The 21,311-nt window shown below is 39.0% G+C and overlaps 1 protein-coding gene across 1 annotated transcript; it reads right to left on the reverse strand.

The window, feature by feature from the left end:
* Positions 1-599: 599 nt before the first annotated feature.
* Positions 600-19,963, reverse strand: LOC121060112 (protein-lysine methyltransferase METTL21E-like). Its single transcript, XM_040537591.1, has 5 exons — positions 19,723-19,963; positions 19,292-19,405; positions 5,215-5,372; positions 2,563-2,680; positions 600-1,659 (listed from the first exon to the last, which is right to left on the reverse strand). Exons 2-5 carry the CDS (start codon positions 19,359-19,361, stop codon positions 1,235-1,237), a joined length of 771 nt encoding a protein of 256 aa, XP_040393525.1. The 5' UTR covers positions 19,362-19,405; positions 19,723-19,963; the 3' UTR covers positions 600-1,234.
* Positions 19,964-21,311: the final 1,348 nt, after the last annotated feature.

Genomic DNA, 21,311 nt, shown 5'->3' on the forward strand with positions numbered 1-21,311 from the left:
AAATGCTCACATTTAATATTAAAACACTTCAGGAGGAAGTACAAGGGGAGATAAAAAGGTAGACTGACTGCACACAGAGCCCTCATACTGCTGAAAGAACGCTTGTTGCAGCAGAGGTGGTAAAGCTCTGCATGGACATTACCACGCAAGCTGGGTTTGCCTCTCTAGCCAGCAAGGAAAAAAAACTTGAAGTTTTTCACAGAAAAACTGAATCTGAAATTTTATGATGTCCAAAGAATCATTTTATCAATCTTCCCAAAAGAAAGTTATCCGTCTGGCTTCAAGCTCATTAATCTGACCACTGAAAGCAGGAACACACAGTACTGAGTGGTGAGGAGAAAAAATTTTGTTTGACCTGACAAAAACCCCAAGTCTGCCTATGTCTCAGCCACACCATGTCAGGCTGGTTTGATTTTCTACCTCTACTCACCACCAGCCAGCACTGCAAAACACTTCTCTTGATGGCCACTGTTGTTTTTCCATTGTTCCCTGAGCTCCAGATAATGGTCTATTTTTGGAGGGGCAGACCTCCAAGAATTTCAGATGCTTGCAAAGGGGAGCTGTGGATACGACATACTATTCTTATTCAATACCTTTTCGCAAGCAACAAAACATTTAACTCCCTGTTGCCTCATGTGTGCAGCTGTCTGTTGAATAATCCCTGAATCTAAATGTAAAGTGGAAGGGGAGGAAAGCATAATCATTAAATCAGAGTAACCAATATATTCTCTCGTTTTATTATGACAGTATTTCTCCCATTTTTCCTTTCAGTTAACTTAATGTCCTGTAAAGGCTCTTTAAAGGAAGGATTTACACACTATAGTGGGAGTGAGGAAAGATGAGATTTAACACCACAACTTTTAAATACAAAACTTAAGACTGTGGTAAATCTTCAAATGATTGGTTGATCTTGTAAGACACCGTTCAAAGCTGCAATTGAAAGACATTGGAAATATTCATTACACATCCCACAGATATAATAGTGAGACTTGTGACGGTTATTACTGCTGACAATTTAGCACATAAAAGTCAAGAAAGCATCAGAAATACATTTCTTCTGTGTATAAAACTAACAACAAGATGAATTTAGCAATTCTTTAGGGATGAAATCTGATATTTTAACTTTCTCTAAAAATATCATTCATACAGGTACTGGCAGCTGCTAACATGGAAATTATTGAAAAGAGAACAAGCTACAGAGGAGCTGAGACTGTCGCCCCCATGTATCTCTTTTTCAGACGGACAGTTTGGAAGGTCTGACTTTCATCCTGCCTTTCCTCATTGCCTTATACAAGGTAATGTTCAAACTAGGAAAATTAGAAAGCACCTCTAAGTCAAACAGTGTCTGAAATCTGCCCACAAATTGGTTCTCCTTGTCCAACCTAAATTTCATAGCCCACAGAATAACAGTGTCATTCTTGCACAAGTGATCAAAAGTTAGGAGGAGCTCATCCAGGAAGGGATGATGGTAAACTACGTCAGCAGCCATAATGTAGTCAAAGTGACACGAAGCTCTGGGAAAGTTCTTTTCCAGATCAATGCCACAAGACAACTCCTTTATACAAGGCCGGTGCTTGCTTTTCAGTTTAGTATTTTGGAGAACATTGTGCTGAAGGTTTCCCAGCAGTTCTGGCAAATCAGTGGCAGTCACAAGTGCACCTGTGAAAGGGAGAAAACAAATGCAATCTTTGAATATACTCCAAGATTGAGTAAAGCCCATTCTCAAAACACACAGCACGAGGAACTGATTTTAGTTGGTAGCTCTCACTGGGGGGAACAGAACACTGTAAAAGCTCCCAATAGCTCTTAGTCATCATGCTTAAAATAAATACTTGGTTTACAGTAGTTATACTCTACAGCTTGCCATCTAAATGCAGCTGGCCATGGGTGTGGAGAAATCAAACACTATCTGTGCCTTGATATCATTTTGGTTAGAAGTACAGTGAGAGATTAGGGATTGAAGATTACCAGTTACTAACTCCAGAAAGTCAACAAGAGATTTAGGCATTGCCTCAGGTTCTTTCCCTTCAACATATAAAGAAGCTTTCTCAGACTACTGAAAGCTAAAATTCAGTTAAAATGCAGGACTTACTGATTTGGATTACTCTACAGAAAGATCAGGCTACCATGAGAGAAAATACAACAGTGTCTGTAGCAGAAAAATCAAGGATCAGTTGCTCAAAGGAAATGTTGAACACAAATGCAAAAGAAGTGAGCTGGCATCAAAGAGATGTTTGATCAATGGAAGATGATGCATTGGTCATGCCTGCATCTGGCTTCATCCTGTTGCCTCTGACATCTTGTCAGATCACTAATTTCTTATTTTGGTCCCCTCCTTAACATTGCTAATGGCAACATCATCTACAGGGACCTGCTTTTACTGCACCCATGAATTTACAGTTTTACAGATGAAAATAACAGAACAGGTTTCCAAGCAACCCTGCTGGAATTCACTTTTTCTTTCTCTTAGATTTCAAACAATTGTGCCTTAGAGGAACTGAGCCCTCCGGTATTCATCTTAGAGATGTTTCCAAGAGCACAGGAGCAATGGCATATACTCACCCAATAAACTGGCTACGATGGAGACCAACCCAGTTCCAGCTCCAATTTCAATAACATTTTTGTCAACCAAATTGTATTGTTTAGAATTGGTTTCCAAAAAATAACACAGAACAAGAGCCTGCAGGGGAGGGAATCCATGAATATACTGAACAAATAAATGAAATAAAAACCTTCGCTAAATATGCATAGTAATTTATAAGCATGCAAAAAATGTTTTGTAATTTCATGCCTGCTCAAATGAGCAATATTCATTCAAACCTTGTCCTGAAAGGATCACAACTCACTATGATCTTTGAGCTCTATCGGCTGACAAAATAAATGCTACTACATGCTTCAGTATAGGCTTGCAAAGCATTACAGCCAGAAGGAATGACTGCAATTATCTAATCTGTCACGCTGCATAACATGAGCTGTAAAATTCCAGTCAGCAATTCCTGCTTATAACTGCGCTTACTTCTGGTTGAGTTAAAACGTGTCCTTCACAAAGACTTCTTGATATAAGTACTGCTTGTGAGAGAAAATCCACAAGTCTTGATAGACTTTTTCAATAGTTAATTATTACTAACAATAATTAATTACCAAAATGATTCAAAAGGGGCCAATAGATTTACCCCTATACTTTCAGTTCAATTTCTTTTCAGTTTTAATGTGTGTGCTTGTTAAGCATAACAAACCTTTCTAGCAAACAAAACCACATAGCTCTCTACAACTGATTCCTTACATATGCATTCATAAACTGTGACTAAGAAGCTTCTCCAGCTTTTCTGTCCTGTCTCACACTGACCAGTGTAGAAATAACAATCACTACTTTCATTCCTCTCTCAAAGATAGTTTCCAGCTTCCCCCTTATTGTTTCCCACACTTAGAAAATTTCATAGTCTCCATTGACAAATATGTATTTTGGTTGCCACATCATCTGGCAATACAGATGACCACTTGGGAAGACAACTATTAGTGGTTCAGTTTGGCACTGCAAAATTAAGCTCTTGGTTTTACTTTAACAGATTAAGAAATAGAAGGAAAGGAGCAGAAGGAATATTGATTCAGTAAGCGATAGAAATTCAAACTTTTTGCTTTCTACCTCAACTCAGACCAAAAATCAATGTCTTTTATATGAACTTGCAGATCTCTTGTAACCAGCAAAGCTTTCAAATAGAAATAAGCTTGTGAGTACCAAGTTCCTAAAAATTGTGTCTGATATTTGCCTGACTTTCTAAAACACATCCTATTAAGATTTCTTGTTAGTTCCATATATTAGGAATATCGTTTCTTCTCTCAGTTTCTTGCTATATTCTGCTGTTACAGAACCTTTGTAACCCAGCTTCCTTTCCGTGAATCATGCAGAAGCTTTATTTTCCTTAAAGTTTCTGCATTCTTGACAAATCTGGTTGACATTTTTCAGATTTCAAATAGTTCAGTGTGGAAGAGGAAGGAAGAATCTGAAGAGACACAGAGGGATTGCCTTCCTTCCACAGCAAAACTAACTAAACTTTCAGAGAAAAAAAAAAAAAAAAAAAAAAAAACATGCTTTTCAGAACAGCCTTGATTTTGTGAGAATATTTGACAGTCAGCCAACCTTGCCTTGAAGACATGCACTGAGGCTGCTAAGAGATACTGTGTAAATGACTTGTCCAGTTCTGCTAAGAGAAGAAGTGTTTGGAATTCAAAGCAGCAGGTTTTGTTAACTCTCCTTGGATGACTTATGGTCATACTTCTCAAAAATAGTACAGTGTCAGAGGCTGATATTGTAGGGTCAGCAATGAAGCCTCTTGGGTTTTAGTCCCTTCCATCCTATAGGAGCTCCCAGAGATCCTTCCCATTTCAGAGAAGTTCTCTGACTGATACAAGTGTCAATAGTGCATCATGGCACCTCCCTGACTGCAACAGTTTTTTTCACTCTTACTTAATTCTTTTAAATTAGCTATTCAAAGACTATTAGCTGCATTGCACACGTTCAAAACCTTAAAGAATGTTCTTTCTATGGTGGATATGTTGATAGTTCTTATATCTTCAAGGTCCCCTCCAAACTAAATCATTCTATGATTCTATGATATCAAGAGCCAAGAGCCTGAAGACAAGGGTTCACTCCCACACAGATGTCTTGCTGTTCATGAAACTGGAAGCTCTAAGTGGATCTCTTCCCATGGCTGCCTATTTACAAGGTAAATTTGTTTCTCACATGAGTAGGTTGAATAGCTTCTATGAGTGTTAATACCTTGTGAGCTCACATTGCAACTGTTTCTGCAACCTAGATCTGCTTGCTATATAGCCAATTATTTAAGAAACGTTCAGAAATGTAATTATCTCAGGACCACCATATTTCCTTCAAAGTTTGCTTGTAATTGTCCAGTGGGATCAAAAGTTTTTGGCAGAAGAGGGAAGGGACATCAGAGCACACATCTAATGTGACAGAGGCACAACAAAGAAATAAATATCATTTAAGCTTTGAAAACCTAGAATACACAGGAAACCAGGAATACATAGGAAACAAGGCTAAATTCAGGTTTGGGGGTTGTAGAATGGAGACAGAGAAAGCTTAGAATCTTTTCCTTGGTTTCACGACATGCAACAAAACGTTTATCATGAAAAACAAATTAAAAGTACTAGAATACTCCAAAACTGAAAAATAACAATACAATGTAAATTTTGTACCGATGGCCAGACAACTGCCCCATAACAGTCAGTGGCTTCTGTAATCCTTATCTCACGGCCAGCAAAGTGAAAGCCTTCCCAAGCCTTATGAGTTATAACAGTAGGAAAAAAACGTCTTCTCATGATTTCTGCAACTATCTGTTCATCTTCTTTTTCCCCTGGAAGCACAAATACAAAAGGTCAAATGGACTGAGAGGGCTGATAATGAAACTACCAATTTATATTTAAAAGCTGATCTGGAAGCAGGAATTTGAATTATGTTTGTGAATAAAAATGCATTGTACCATTAATGTTTAACATGATACATGGGAAGTCTCCTGAATTCCAATTGAAGTTTACAGTTTATGACTACATAAAGCAATTTTTTTCCATTTTGCTGAAGAAGCCAAGTTCAGAAAAAGTGAAGAAAAGAAGTGGAATGTTACCATATATTGTTTTCCAATTCAGCAATCCAACAAAAATTCTTTTAACTTTTTTCCACTTTGAGAACAGCTGCCTTAATATTTATTCTCATGGTCTCATGTGCCTGGATTTTTTTATTATTATTATTATCCAGGTCCTTTCATTGTTCATTTTCCCCACATTATGGTTCTTTTTGACAGTAAACAAAAGGAACCGCAATATCATTTAAAAGTCTGTCACAAGATCCTAGCAACACAAATTATGACAGACAGGAGAGAAAGCACTACTGTTGTCAGGAAAGCTTATCCGCACACCCCGAATGGAGCCTTGTAAAAGGGATTATTTCCAGTTGGCTTGAAATCCCGAATGCCATCCTTGTTGCTATGTGAAGGATATTTATGATAGCTAACATAATCCAGGACAACTCTTTTACAGGAGAGGATTCATTCGTTTTTAGCTAAATACCAAGCCAGCTTCAGTTTTGCCATCATCCCACAAAGCTGCACCACCACAATGTTGCAAATAACATGTAAATGAAGCTCTCCAAAGCATTTTCTTAGCAAACTATAGAATCATTCCAAGTTTTCATAGTAAACTTGCTTTCACAGCCAAATAAGATCTCTTGGTAAATTAGCTAAAGCAAAACATGTTTACAAGCTGCATCTCCTAGAAAGCACGCTAGAGATTTGATCACTGGGTTACCATCTTTTCCAAAGCAGAGTTCCTTCATCAAGCCCCCAGTTACCATCCAAATCACAGATATCAACATCTGGATAACACAGCACAGAAACAGCAGACCCACTGGCTATTAAAATGAAAACATTTGATTTATCATCAGCATAAAAAACATTGGTCTGCCATCCTTCAGAAAATTTACAGAAACCATTCAGTATGGCAAGGATGGCAGCTGTTGGCAGTACAGAAGACTCTACTCATTCTCTTCCCCCTCAAATCACTGTAGTCACAAGACATAATGGCCTTCAGTGCTGTCATTTGCTCTGCCATATGCTTTGGTATCTTTATTGCCATAACCACTGAAGAGAGACAACTCTCACTCTCACCCCCTTCCCTGGAAGTTTTGGGGGGGTTTGTGTTTTGTTTGTTTGTTTGTATTTGTTTTTAATAAATAAATAAAGTGATGGTATTCCAAGAAATGACTGGGAAAAAAATACCAGTCATGGGATACAGCAAAATTTAAAATAAGATTATATCTATACTACTGGAAAGAAAGTTATACAATATAATTTTATAAAGGTAACATAAATAGTCTTAACATTGAAACTATGATATTTTAAGATGTCAGGAACTAAGTAGCATGTGGCCAGCACATTACATCTTCTGCAAGCCTTTAATGTTGAGAGAAAGTGCATATGTCATTGTGCCTGCCAGCAGGAAACTATACAAACGTGAGTGAAGTGCCAGAGAAATGCTGCTCTGGGGCCAAATTTATCTTTTCTTACGAAAAAATAATATGAGGTTTTCTTATTACAAATATCATAAGTGTATTTAATTTACCATCCTGTGTCCAGGCATATTAGATCTAGACTGCTTTTAATCTTCTCTGACTGCTTAGAGCAGCCTGATCTTGTTCTGCGATCAGCACTAGCTGTGAAAGTAAAAAGCTATTTCTTCTCTTACCTCTCAATTTTATTTTATTTTTTTATTCTTCTTCCTTTCACATCTGTTTTGGATTCAGTTTTGCTGAGAAGCCCTAACTTATTAAGCCTCAACTTACAAAGCTTCTGCCAAAAGATCTATAAAACTTTAGAATTATTACAGCTACCCCTCCAGTGTTCAATAAATATTTCCCATCTATTTTTTTTATACTGTCAGTAATCTTTCTACTTAAGGTTTGCACAGCACCTACACTATTAAGAGTTTGTAAGCAACTGCTCCCTACCCAGGATAAGCTGTCCACACTCCCAAAAGAAGACTCCCAAATCCACAAATTAATAGCACCACTTAAATCTTTGGTCATATTATTCCTTTGGTATTTCCACAGGTGGGATATCTGGAGAAGTTTATGTAACAGTCACAATTCCTTCTCCCCTATTCCCCATCTGCCCCCCCCTCCCCAACCTCCCCCCCACACACACTTTTTTTTATTTCCTTCCCTTCAGGAAGGTATTACAAGAATGGCTGGAAGGAGGACCCAGGAAACTATTGGCCTGTCAGTCTGACCTCAGTGCCAGGGAAGCTCATGGAGCAGATTATCCTGAATGCCATCATGCGGCACTTACAGGACAACCAGGCAATCAGGCCCAGTCAGCATGGGTTTATCAAAAGCAGATCCTGCTTGTTGAACCTAATCTCCTTCTGTGACAAGGTGACGTCTCAGTGGATGAGGGAAAGGCTGTGGATATGGTCTACCTTGACTTCAGTAAGGCTTTTGACACTTTTTCCCACAGCATTCTCCTGAAGAAGCTGGCTGCTCATGGCTTGGACCGGCATACACTTCAATTGGGTTAAAAAGTGGCTGGGTGGCCGGGCCCAAGGAGTTGTGGCGAATGGAGTTAAATCCAGTTGGAAGACGGTCACCAGTGGTGACCCCGGACTCATGTTTGAACCAGTTCTCTTCAATATCTTTATCAATGATCTGGACGAGTGGATCGAGTACACCCTCAATAAGCTTGCACATGACACCAAGTTAGGCACAAGTGTTGATCTGCTTGAGGGTAGAAGGGCTCTGCAGAGGGGTCTGGATGGGACTGATTGGCTGACGTCAACTGCATCAGGTTCAATAAGGCGAAGTGCTGGGTCCTGCACTTGGGGCACAACAACCCCAGGCAATGATGCAGGCTGGGGGAAGAGTGGTTGTAAAGCTGCCCAGCAGAAAGGGAGCCTGGGGGTCATTGGTCGATAGTCAGCTGAATATGAGCCAGCAGTGTGCTCAGGTGGCCAAGAAGACCAACAGCATCCTGGCTTGCGTAAGAAACAGTGTGGCCAGCAGGGCTAGGGAACTGATTGTCCTCCTGTACTCGGCTCTGGTGAGGCTGCACGTCGAGTACTGTGTTCAGTTTTGGGCCCCTCACTACAAGAAGGACATGGAGGTGCTCGAGGGAGTCCAGAGAAGGGCAACGAAGCTGGTGAGGGGTCTGGAGAACAAGTCTTACGAGGAGCGGCTGAGGGAGCTGGGATTGTTCAGCCTGGAAAAGAGAGGCTCAGGGGTGACTTTATCGCACTCTACAGGTACCTTAAAGGAGGCTGTAGCGAAGTGGGGATTGGTCTATTCTCCCATGTGCCTGGTGACAGGATGAGGGGGAATGGGCTTAAGTTGTGTCAGAGGAGGTTTAGGTTGGATATTAGGAAGAACTTCTTGATGGAAAGGGTTGTTAGGCATTGGAATGGGCTGCCCAGGGAAGTGGTTGAGTCACCATCCCTGGAGGTCTTTAAAAGACATTTAGGTGTAGAGCTTAGTGGTATGGTTTAGTGGAGGACTCCTTAGTGTTAGGTCAGAGGTTGGACTAGGTGATCTTGGAGGTCTCTTCCAACCTAGATGATTCTGTGATTCTGCGAAATTCTTCACTGCGAGGGTGATGAGGCACTGCAACAGGTTGCCCAGAGAAGTTGTGGATGCCCCATCCCTAGAGATGTTCAGAACCAGGTTAGAAGAGGCCCTGAGCAACTCGATCTAGTGGGTGGCATCCCTGCTTATGGCAGGAGGGTCAGAACTAGATGATCTTTAAGGTCCCTTCCAACCTGAGCCATTCTATGATTCTATGATGAGGGAAATGATTGTCCCCTGTACTCGGTCTGGTGAGGCCTTACCTCAAATACTGTATTTAGTTTTGGGCCCCTCACTATGAGAAGCACATCGAGGTGCGGGAGCGCATCTAAAGAAGGGCAATGAGGCTGGTGAAATGTCTGGAGAACGAGTCTTGTGAGGAGTGGCTGAGGGAGCTGGAGTTGTTTAGCTTGGATAAGAGAAGGCTCAGGGGATACATTATTGTACTCTACAGCTACCTTAAATGAAGTTGTAGAGAGGTGGGGACTGGGCTCTTCTCCCAAGCACCAAGTGATAAAATGAGAAGCAGTGTCTTCAAGTTGCACCAGGGAAGGTTTAGGTCGGATATTAGGAAAAATTTCTGTACTGAAATGGTTGTTGGGCATTGGAATAGGCTGCCCGGGGAAGTAGTTGAGTCACCGTCCCTGAAGGTCTTCAAGAAACTTAGATTTAGAATTTAGTGGCATCGTTTAATGGTGGAGTTTAGTACTAGGTTAAAGGTTGGACTACATCATCTTAGAGGCCTTTTCCAACCTGAATGATTCTACAGGACTATTCTGGAGAATAAGAGTATTTGTTTCATCAGAAACATATGGAAGACAGGCCCTCATGAGAAATTTAATCAGGACCAGGAGACTAATTACAAAATAGATACTCTAAAACCTTTCGTCAAGTTTGGTTACTTCCACATAAGTCTCCCTTCACACTCCAAAAAGAACTCTTCTATTTTCTGCATTTTTTGTATAAGTGTTTACCCAGCAGTCAGAAAAGAAAAATAACAAACTAGCAAAACATGTTTTGCAAGAAGAAAATTGTTATCAGTGCAAGCAAAATCCAATTGAAATGAAGTCTTTTAATACCCGTAAACATTGAGAAAGTTCTGCTGGTTCTACTTGGATCAAACTTGATACCAGATGTAAATAGCAGATAGGAAGTTACTCTCCTGGAATTGTTCATCTGTGTTAGTCCCTATTCACTTGTTCAGGAAGGTAACTACCTGGAGTTATGACTCAATGATTTTAAATGATGTTTAAAGATTGCAAGAGCTGAGTCATCAGTAGAAAAAGGTCAGATGAGACGAGGAACCTTCTCTGACCTGTCTCTCAATTCTTGTATATAATGGGCATTTCCAGCAATATTACTCGAGCACCCATAACAAAATATTGGAACATAAAAGTCAGCTAGGACTGGTTTCTTCCTTCTTCATTTACCTGGATTTGAGTGGATTGCCCTCACTCTTCCTTTGTGATTTTGAAAGGCATGAATGTGTCTCTATAAACATAGAATGATTTTCTTCAGTCTATTCATCTCTTTGCTTATGAATGTAAGCACAGAAACCACTGGAATTTCAGGTACTAGAACCTATTTATATTTAGAAGAGACAGTTAGACCCTATTAATTTAACATAGAGAGACTGAGATAATTTTTGTTAATAAAACAAATAGCACACCTCCGGCCTTGAATTGTTCAGTTGTTTTTGTTCACAGAGAAATTCCTGCTTGTTCACAGAGAAATTCCTGTCTATAGATGCCCCAAATCCTTCTTGAAACAGTATCTGAACTATGTAGTTTCATAAGACTTTCTGCCTAATAGGTTAATGACTTAGAGTCCTTTGAAATATTTCAGGTATGTTTATCATAAAAGTCTAATGTCTTTGGAGCATGTTCTTTGAACTCCCTTGATTTTCAGTTGATATGAGGGCAGAAGGAGAGTCTCATACTGTTGACATACAATCTTGCGCTACATCAAAGACACCATTAAGAAAACAGTGTAAACATTCTCAAAGGCAAAGCAATCATCATTATTATAACTGAAATGTGAACATAGTTTTCCAAAGAGACATAATAAATCATGTGGAAGACAGGAGTTCTGAAGTTAGTAGCATGTTGGTTACAGAAATGCGTGACAAGCCTCAGAATCTCGTGTAGGGAACCAGAGAATTTTGCTGATGCATTCAAATGTCAAACAAAATGTTTCATACTTGCAGAAAACCTAAAGAAAGAAAAGGACATGAATTTTGCTGAGACTGAGATGGAGAAGTGGGGAAGGGAATGCAGAGAGAGATAACAAAAGTGTAGTCTAGGTCAGAATGAAATGAGCTGCAAATTACAGCATCTTTTTCTTTATCAATGAAGGAAATTACAAGAATGGGCCTTAGGCTAACTTTATCTGCACACTGTTTGCTTGGAATGAGTTGAAATAGTACTTATTTAGAAATATGCTACATAATCATCTATTCTGTTTACACCACTTTTACATAAAAATTGTACTTGGGTAGTACACAGCTCCATTAGGAAAAGTAATCTTAAAATTCAGTTTACAGATGGTACACTCCATCAATTATTAGCATATGTTAAATCTCTGCATAAAGAATGATACTCCCTACATTAATGCATTCTGCACTGAATAAAAAGAAAGCAAAGACAACACCATTAAATGGTACTTAAAATGCAGGAAAAGCAGTAAAGACAAAGGGGCTGAATTAAAATTAAATATATATTGATACCATTTGTCTAGATATTTGAATTACAATGTGGTTTTAAAACAAATGGAAGTAAAATGACATTTAAATATGGAAGCTGTGAAGACTATACTAGCGGTCAATATCTCCATTTTCCAACTCACAAATAGCACATAGAGTAACAAAACATCCTCCGAGTACTTTGTTAATGGATTAGGACAGCATTAATCTGTAAAAGAATAGTTTCGCCCAGTGATTCACCAAAAACAATTTACAGAGGGGAAAAATCATAGATTAGTTTCTTTCAAGTGCTGGCCTGACCCTATTTACTTTCTTAAGGTCAAATGGTGTCACAGCCCAAGGTGGTAAGTGTGTATGCAAAGGAAATAAGACCCAACCATCTTCTGCTTCTCTCCTGCTTTGATGGATCTTCTCCAACTGGCAAAAGGAATGAAATCCAAGCCTTCAGCATGAACTTGACCTGACAAAGTTCAGCCCAATGGCAACACATTCTCCCCTTCTTCAGAAGCAATATACTCTCACCTGTAGAGTTTAGATTTAAGATTTACCATTTTGATCTGTATTTACAAGTATCTTGACAACCTTGTATCAACAGCTGTGAAGACATGGTTACTCTAAGACTTCTCAGCAATTGTCTCTGAGTTTGATAAACGCAGGAGGACACCTGCACTGGCATACCTGGTACAAAGTACCAGGAATTCATGGTAGCCAGGCCTCCTCAGAACTCTCCAGTATGGACACACACAGCTGGAGACATCCAAAGTAAAAATTCCAGATGTATTTTATATATGTAGCATATACATTACGTGTGTGTGTGTACATATATAGTTTATATAAAAATATAAAATAGCTATATGTATATCCCAGTGCCAAGAAGACACCCACAGAAAGATCAGTAAGAGCAGATCTGCAACTAGTTCCACAACTGTAAGAGACGACTGGAGAAGAGCAACCTCATTATAGTGATGGGAAACCTCAAACTGTAGCCCTGTGAATTCATTTGGGTATTTCCAATGGCTCAGAAGAACTTTACCCCAAATCTACATTAGCTCCCACATCTCAGGGGCTCTGAAGCCTCATATATTTTACTGAGCTGTCTCAGGATCAAAGCCCTGGTCTCATAAACATTACAGATAGCTCCATGGAAACATACACAGTCCTGAATCACAGAACAGTCCCCAAATTCCAGGTGACATCATTTTACTATCTTCATTTCCTTCCATCTATTTCACTCCATTCCATTGAAGCCTAAGGACCCTTAAAGGAAAGGGACAGGAGGGAAATTTAACCATGCCCTTGACTTTTCATAAGTCAGATGTAACCTTGACCTTTCTAAGAACATAAAGCAAAGTACTGTTCCAGAAGATTCACTTATCTAAACTACATTATTTTTTCCTGTTTTCATCCCTACTTACAAAGACAGAGATGATCAGGTATAGGCACTCCAGTACATTAATTCCATGCTCAACCTGCTGAAGTGATGGCAATGACAAGGTATATTACATCGATTAATCTGAGGTATTACGTCAGTGTAATATAATGCTTGAAACTTCATACTCTGAAATGCAGAAATACAAAACTGCCACCCATGGGCAGCCTCATCTCAGCCAAGAGAGAAAATGCACTTTGCACAAGGAGACAAGAACAGAAGCGGGGTATACTCTCTAGTAACCAGTCTACGTATTTATCCATGTTTGAGAGGTGCCTTTTCAACATGAAATTTACACCACTGATATCCCAGCCTCATGTAAGTCACAGGACATCTAAAGCCATTAGAAGGCTGAAAATAGAAGTACTGTAGGCAGACTCATGAACACGTAATTAATTCAAATGTGCTGAGTACTTCCCATATCACTTAACCATGTTTGTCCATCATCGAAAACATCTTCAGGTCTATGCTCAGCAGCTATTTAATTGCTAAAGATAAGTAAATGATTTCCCTTTGACTACAAAAGCAGGCTGTCTTCTTAAGTTGCATGGTTTAACATACATTATAAAAGGCTGACAATTTCCTAATAGGTAGGAAGGATCTGGATGAGTAATTTAGATACCACAAACTGTTGTCTAGCCTAACCTTCCACATCCCTTACCTTGCCTTTTCAAAAGGGCTTTGTGCAATTGGAGTTCCTATTTTCTTCTGAAAACATGCCAGAAGACTCCACATACCATGGCCAGTGGAAGAGAAAGGACTCCAACAAAATGCCTGCCAATTTTCCCTGGCAATAACTTTGGGTTTCTAAAAAATTTCTTTTAAGAAAGGACCTAAAAGTAACCTAAAAACACCAATCCATGAAAACATATGACCTTTTTGTGAGGTAGTTGAGAAATATTTATTGTTGATACGCAACTACTATAAAGGGGAAAGATGTGAAAACCAAAGAGGGGCACGTGGCTGAGAGGGAAGAATACATTACAGACTTCTCTAAACAGTTAATTCATGCTTTGATTACTTGAGTGTTGCCACCAACTTCTGTTCTACCCACAGACATGAAAGTTTCTGTTCAAGTTTACTAACGCCTTCATTAAAAGCTGGTTTACTTGCTGGGGGGAAGAAAACGAACAGAGAAGTTTTAAATCAAATTACTACAGCTCATGTTTACTGTACTACGTGAATGCTGCTACTTTCAGACAAAAGAACTTAGAACCAAGTTTCTGCAAGATAGCAAAAGTGTGAATTTAGTGAAAAGGTATTTTAACATCATAGAATTATTTAATCCCAAGTTGGAAGGGACCCACAAGGATCATTGAGTCCAACTCCTGAGTCCCCAAAGGACTACCCAAAAAATCAGACCATGTGTCTGAAAGCGTTGTCCAGACACCTCTTGAACTCCGGCAGGCTTGGTGCTGTGACCACTGCCCTGGAAAGCCTGTTTCAGTGCCCAACCACCCTCTTGGTGAAGAACCTTTTCTGATATACAGCCTGACCCTCCCCTGTCCCAGCTCCATGCCGTTCCCTCGGGTCCTGTCGCTGTCCCCAGAGAGCAGAGCTCAGCGCCTGCCCCTCTGCTCCCCTCGTGAGGGAGCTGCAGGCCGCCATGAGGCCTCCCCTCGGCCTGCTCTGCTCTGGGCTGAACAAACCAAGGGACTTCAGCTGCTCCTCATATGCCTTGCCCTCTAGACCCTTCACCATCTTTGTAGACCTTCTTTGGACACTCTCTAACAGTTTTATGTCTTTCTTATACCGGGGCACGCAAAACTGCACACCGTACTTGAGGTGAGACTGCACCAGCACAGAGCAGAGAAGGACAATTCCTTCCCTTGACAGGCTAGTAATGCTGTGCTTGATGCACCCCAGGATGTGGCTGGCCCTCCTGGCTGCCAGGGCACTCTGCTGTCTCATGTTCAGACTATTCTGATTTTCTGTGATGGTGCAATTTAACTCTAGTCACTTCTTATGTGGGTTATTCTCAAGTCTTACTTCACATTACCTCTTTTCGTCTTTATTTGTTTGGAGATAGCTTGTCACCTAATAGGAGTAAAATTTGAGTTCTGATATTTCAGGTCAACCCTGCATTGAAAATATAAAAAAAAAAAATGTTAACTAATGGTGTTACTTCCAAACAAATTACTCATATATATATACATATAAAAATACACACACACGTATGTATATATTTTAAATGTTTTTTGATATTAGAATTAGAGTATTTGTTTGTTTGTTCAATACAGATATATAATTCAAAGCTAAAAAAGAGGAAGATGAAAGAAGGGAGGCAGGTGGTAGTAAAAGAGTCCTTAAACAAAATATAAATAGGTTGACTTTTTACCAGCACTCTTACTTGCAAAGTCCTCCATATAAAGAATAGTTTGGCATTTTAAACACTCAAAAAAAAAACAGAAATTGAATTTTGGGCCTTCTTCAGAAGGATTTGAATTCACACCTGGCTACCCTGCAGAATCAGGTGGACCCCCTTCCTTTCACCATCATTAAAGGTGGGCCATAAGGAAAAGAAGACTGCAAGATTCATGGCCAGAAGGACAACAAACAAGGAAAAGGCACACTCAGCTGTGAAAAAGCAGGTTTGGGCTCTATACTCTGGTCTCAGGATGTTTTTCCTATTTCATAGCAAAGTCTTTGAAGTCAGTGGAAAATGGTCAGCAAAAGGGGAAGAGAAAGTTAAGAAGTGTCCTTAGAAGTAACCCAGGAAATGGGAACAAGACACTAAGTCACTCCGTCTTCCCAGCTGAATATCTTAACTTCTAAGTTACAGGGTTAGGCTGCTTCTCACTGGCCTCAATTCCAACCACGTCCCATTTAGGGCATCTTTCTGGACTTCACCCAGAGACTTGAACTGATGGCAGGAATTGCCATCAATGAGGACATCTGTCAAGCAGGGGGAGGAGAGGGAGCATGTCTTTTATAAAACGCTGGAAGATATGTGAAGGTTACCAGGTCAGCATTTTCTCAGATATTTATGGATTAAAAACTGGGACCCAGCCAAGTGAATTGAGACCAAGCGTCAAGGACAAGTACGCCTTGCAAACTCTCTCTCCTCCTTTTGTCTCAGAGATAAAATTATTCTGGGGTGAATGCAAATAATACAACTGTTGCAAAGTAATTCATGTTCCCAAGAAATGAGGAAGGCAATGGTAGAATCTGATCTCAGAAAAGTTTAGCCAAGGAGAGTAAAAACTAGTGATCTCAAGAGAAATCATGAGAGGAAAGAAAAGAGATATCTAATGATGTAGGTGTGGTGGAGAACAGACTGGACAAAAGGCATCAGGAAAGATCAGACTGGGTGAGGACCTACCTGTAAATTGGGAACCGGTAGTAATGGGAACCATATGCAGGAATAAGGAATTTTAACCTAGAGAACTTGTGATAAGCCAATCGAGATAACAGGACACGGCTTGGGAAGGGCAGTGAATAAAAAGGTGGTGGGGGCAGGGATGTAGCAAATGCAAAGAGCTCAGACTCTTAACATGCAGAGAAACTAAACAAGAATCACAAAAAACAGAGATTGAGACTGGATGGTAAAGTTTATAAAATGGAAATGGAGAACGTGGAAGAGGAAAAGGATGAAAACAAGGAAGGCACAGGCTGAAGGATTGAACAGGTAAGTGTTCATGCAGCAGGTTCAACCCACTTCCCTCCAACACCTGGAATAGAATTTAATATGCCAAAGCCTGCTGTCATATTGAACTGTGAAACTGAAAAGATGTCCTATTTTCCAATGATGTCTCCTCATCTTCTTAAACTTTTGTTAAACATAGAAGAGAACAACGCTATTGCTGTCAACAGTTACTGATGGCTGAACAGAATATATTTCTGCATTTGATCTAAAGATTCTGCGCTACCAACTAATTTTGCGTACATTGATCTGATATCCCATAACTCAAGTTATTTTAATAATTCAACAGCTTAAGAAATGACATGCAGACTCACTCCTCCCTGTCCTAAATCCTGCATGAAGGAGGTATCAATACTACAATTCTGAAAGCCAAGCACACAGAAGCATAGCAATACCTGTGCAACTTTAACTCAGCCTCTTGTGTACTATAGAATACGTAATGGCAGTCATCAATATTTCAGTCTTTAATAGTTTGGCCTTAAATTTATACCTCTAGATATTTATTCCCCCCAACAATCATGCCTCATTGCATAGGATTAACTTGAGCATTTTGTTCGAGTCAGGATTACACAATAGTATGGGGAATTGCATTAAAAACTTCTCCAGAGTAAGGCACTTGAACAAGGCTTTGTGTAACTGCAATCCATACCAAACCCTATCAGCCACCTTCTTGTGTGATGTCAGCTTTCCAGAGAAGGTCACAATCAGGGGACTTAATTTTCTTAGCACTTCAGTCGTAAGATGTGTAAAGACTCAGGAAAAAGCAAACAAAAAGCCCTTCAGACAGCAACAGAAACTTTCTGGAAGAAAGGACTTCCCTCCCTGTGTACATGAAATAGTTGTTCTGGAAAAAGTAACATTTTTAGAGCTTTTTTTTTTTTTTTTTAAATTGCAAATCAGTTCAATCAACTCTCTTCTAATATTTTTTTTTAATTATTTCAAGGCTTACAGCACAAGGCAGTTACACTTCCTAAATACAGTGGGCTTATGCAGAGTATATGCATTAAATTCAAATTTGCCTCTTAACTAGGCCAACATTATAGGAATTCCAAATTAGGATAATGTTCATTCCCTATGTTTTTTCTTTAGAAGCATGAATTTCATCTTTATCTGCATTATCTTCTCAGGTCTCCAATGACATACTGCTCTGATAAAAAATTAATTTAATTTTGTTTACAAGTCAACAGGATCAATGTTTTCATTTTTCAAAGCTTAGTTTTCCCTCTTTTACAAGCACATTAACCATTATGAAATACGGAAATCTCTTAACATGCAATTTTGTGTTTCATTCTATTCAATTCAGAACATTTTTTAGTACTTTTATTATTCAAAGTAAATACGTCTAGGTAACTAGAATTCATGTGTTGCTCTTCAAAAAACAAACCTAACTTTAGTTTCAGTAAGCAAATAACTGTTTCTAAGCACTGCAGTTATGCCCCAAATTTTTTTCCTCTGCCTGAAGGAAATTAAATATATATATATATATATATGTATATTTACATTTATATTTAATATATATATGAATAGAAGTCCTCTTTCAAGGAATCAACACTTTTCAAAAAAAATTTTACAACTCTTTCTTAATATTTGAAGACCAAAGAGCAAAAGCCAGATCACTCAGGTCTAGAAAGAGCAACTTTTTTGTTGGCAGGGGAGATGAGGAGCGTCACAGAGGAGAGAGTGAGGGCCATCACTGCAGCGCTGTTTCTTAAGAAGGCCCCCAGGGCCACCTTGCTTCACTGGATAGTTGAGCCCCAAAAATTTAGCTCTACTTGACCAGGAAACAGCTGAGATCTTAATAATAATAATAAAAAAGAACAAATAAACCCTTCTTTTGCATTCAGCTGTAACGTAACTAGATCCCATCCCAAGCCAATACACTCTTGCCCTAAATGTTTTCTAATCCTGGTCACCCCTAAGGATGCGATTACTCTTGATGCTTCAGCATCTTCAAAATGTGCAACCATGAACTCACTTAAGAAAAAAGCTGCTAACTGTCCCTGAAGTTATTTGAAGATTAGGCTTGAGGCTGTCGAGACAGAAACCGAACTTGTAATAACTGATTCTGCCTAATTGCCACTCCACACACAAACCTCTTCTGAGTAGCCTGATCGTAGCCACAGCTTCATTCCCTGGAACCAGTCATAGGCAAATAGCTGGGGCAAGTTGCCAGTCACTGGTAGGAAACTGCCAGAACCAAAGTATGCTGGCATAGCAGATATTTACTACGTAGCTAGAATACTACAACAGTGCTATCTATTGCATTTTCTGTACAAGTGCCATAAACACAATTCTTCAGGAAAAATGAATGAGAAGATAGCTTGTCAGCAAGACACCTTGTTCCTTCTACTTAGCTAAGTATACCAAGAAAATATAGTGAAATAATAATGACTTTACCTGCTTGTCTTTCTAATTTTCTTATTAGTTCATTATGTAGAAGATTATGTTGCGATGATGTCAAATCCATACTATGCCACAAGACATGGGACAGAAAAACACAAGCCTGTCTACCTGGTAAAAATGAATAAAAATATTTTACTTCTTTTTCCCCGCGTAACACTTCACACACACACAACGTTTACATTTGTTATGCTATAATTTGCTTATATTAAGACATTTAGAAACACAAATATCAGTATTCAAAGCATAAAAGAGCCAGAAATTACAAACAAATTTAACTGCTCTACCCTTAGAGAGGGGAAAAAGCGAGTAAATTCAGAGGGGGATTGCACGCTTTGATAAAACTGCTTTGTGAGACTTTAACACTAGAATTAATTTAAGTCAAGTTAGGCTTATAATTGTTTGAATGGGAAGGTAGCAACAAATACCTGAAGGAGAAGAAAAATTACACCGATCTTGAATTAACTAGCCTGGAAGGGAAGGAAACAACCAGTTAGTAAAAGTGGCACATGAAAATAAGTAGGAAGCAGGAGCTGTTAGCAACATGGAAAACAGAATGCATATGTGCTTGTGTATAAATAGACACAGGACTCACATACTCAGTAGAAAAAAAAAGTAATAGGGAAAGAATGTCAGAAGGTAAAACTTAAACAAGAAGTTGCAATACATTATGATAGCAAAAAAGAACAATGTAATTTTCATCATATGCAGAAAAGCAGAAAACAAATAGCCTCAAATTCTTGACATTTTACTGCCAGAAAAACAGTTTACAGAAAAACAACAACAACAAAAAGGTGCTATGACAATTTTTAAGTCCTACACTCTAATATGGAAATTTAACTGATTTTTGCAGGAATGGTTACAGGGAGCATACAGTTAATAGTACAAAGATACAAGTAAATAAGGCAAGGGGTCAATGATTATATATATAATAAATAAAAAATAAATAAATATATATTTTCCTGCATACATATATTAAGGAAATAAAATAGTAAAAACATAGGCTGAATATCAAGGACACTTTCTCACAGTGCAAAGCCTTAGACAGACCTACCTCCCAAATCACGGGATGAAAGTGAACAGTAGAGAACAACACTATCTTGTTAGGGAGGATACACGATACTCTGTTGACTTTACCCTACAAAAGGCATCCAGGTTTCACCTTATCACTATAGTGCCAGCAGCCATTAACCTATCTGAAGGTGAAAAAATAACTTATCTAGTTTCTACGCATTACTATAGCATGTAAAACACACTCCTATTGTATTTAAGTCCATCTGTGAACTTAACAATAGCAACAATATTATGCGGGAAACAGAAAAGACAGATTCAGTAGAATTCAAAATCCTTGTATCTATATTCAGAATAGCAAATAGCATTAGAAACCAGTGGAACATAGAGCAGTAAATGTTACAGACATTCATCAGCTCGTCATCTACCTCAGCACTATATAAAATCAAATTTTCTTCCCATTAGAAGATAAAAGTAATAGGATAATAATCAGTCCCACAATGTTACACTATAAAATCACCTTTAAAGGGAACACCTTTGTTCTTCATGGGTTCTGTAGATGTTTTTTTTTTTTTTTTTCCTTCTAAAATTACCCTTTAAGGTACACAGCCTGTCTGCCTTCGCATATTAATTCAGGAATACTGCAGCAACTAAAAGCTCACAGGTACAGAACAGCTCAGTAACTGACTTACACAAAGGTAAAATGTTACAAAGTAATTTAGAGTAAAAGGCACAGGCCAGTCACATCTACTGTATTTCAGTCAACATTACCTGAATCTCTTCTTCTAGTTTTCCAATTATGGCACTCAAAACAAACAAAACAAACAAACAAAAAATCCTTACTTGCCAGGTAGTTTCCTTCCCAGTTTGCTGCCAGGCAGTCCCTGATAGAAAAGCTCTAAAGCGTGTGTTACATATTGCCAACATCCCCACACCAGCAGCAGTAATAAATCCTGACAGCTGCAGCAGGAACACAAAGTGGGCACAGGGCACCATGGCTCTCTTA

This window comes from Cygnus olor, chromosome 1, assembly GCF_009769625.2.
Source record: "Cygnus olor isolate bCygOlo1 chromosome 1, bCygOlo1.pri.v2, whole genome shotgun sequence".
Lineage (NCBI taxonomy): Eukaryota > Metazoa > Chordata > Aves > Anseriformes > Anatidae > Cygnus > Cygnus olor.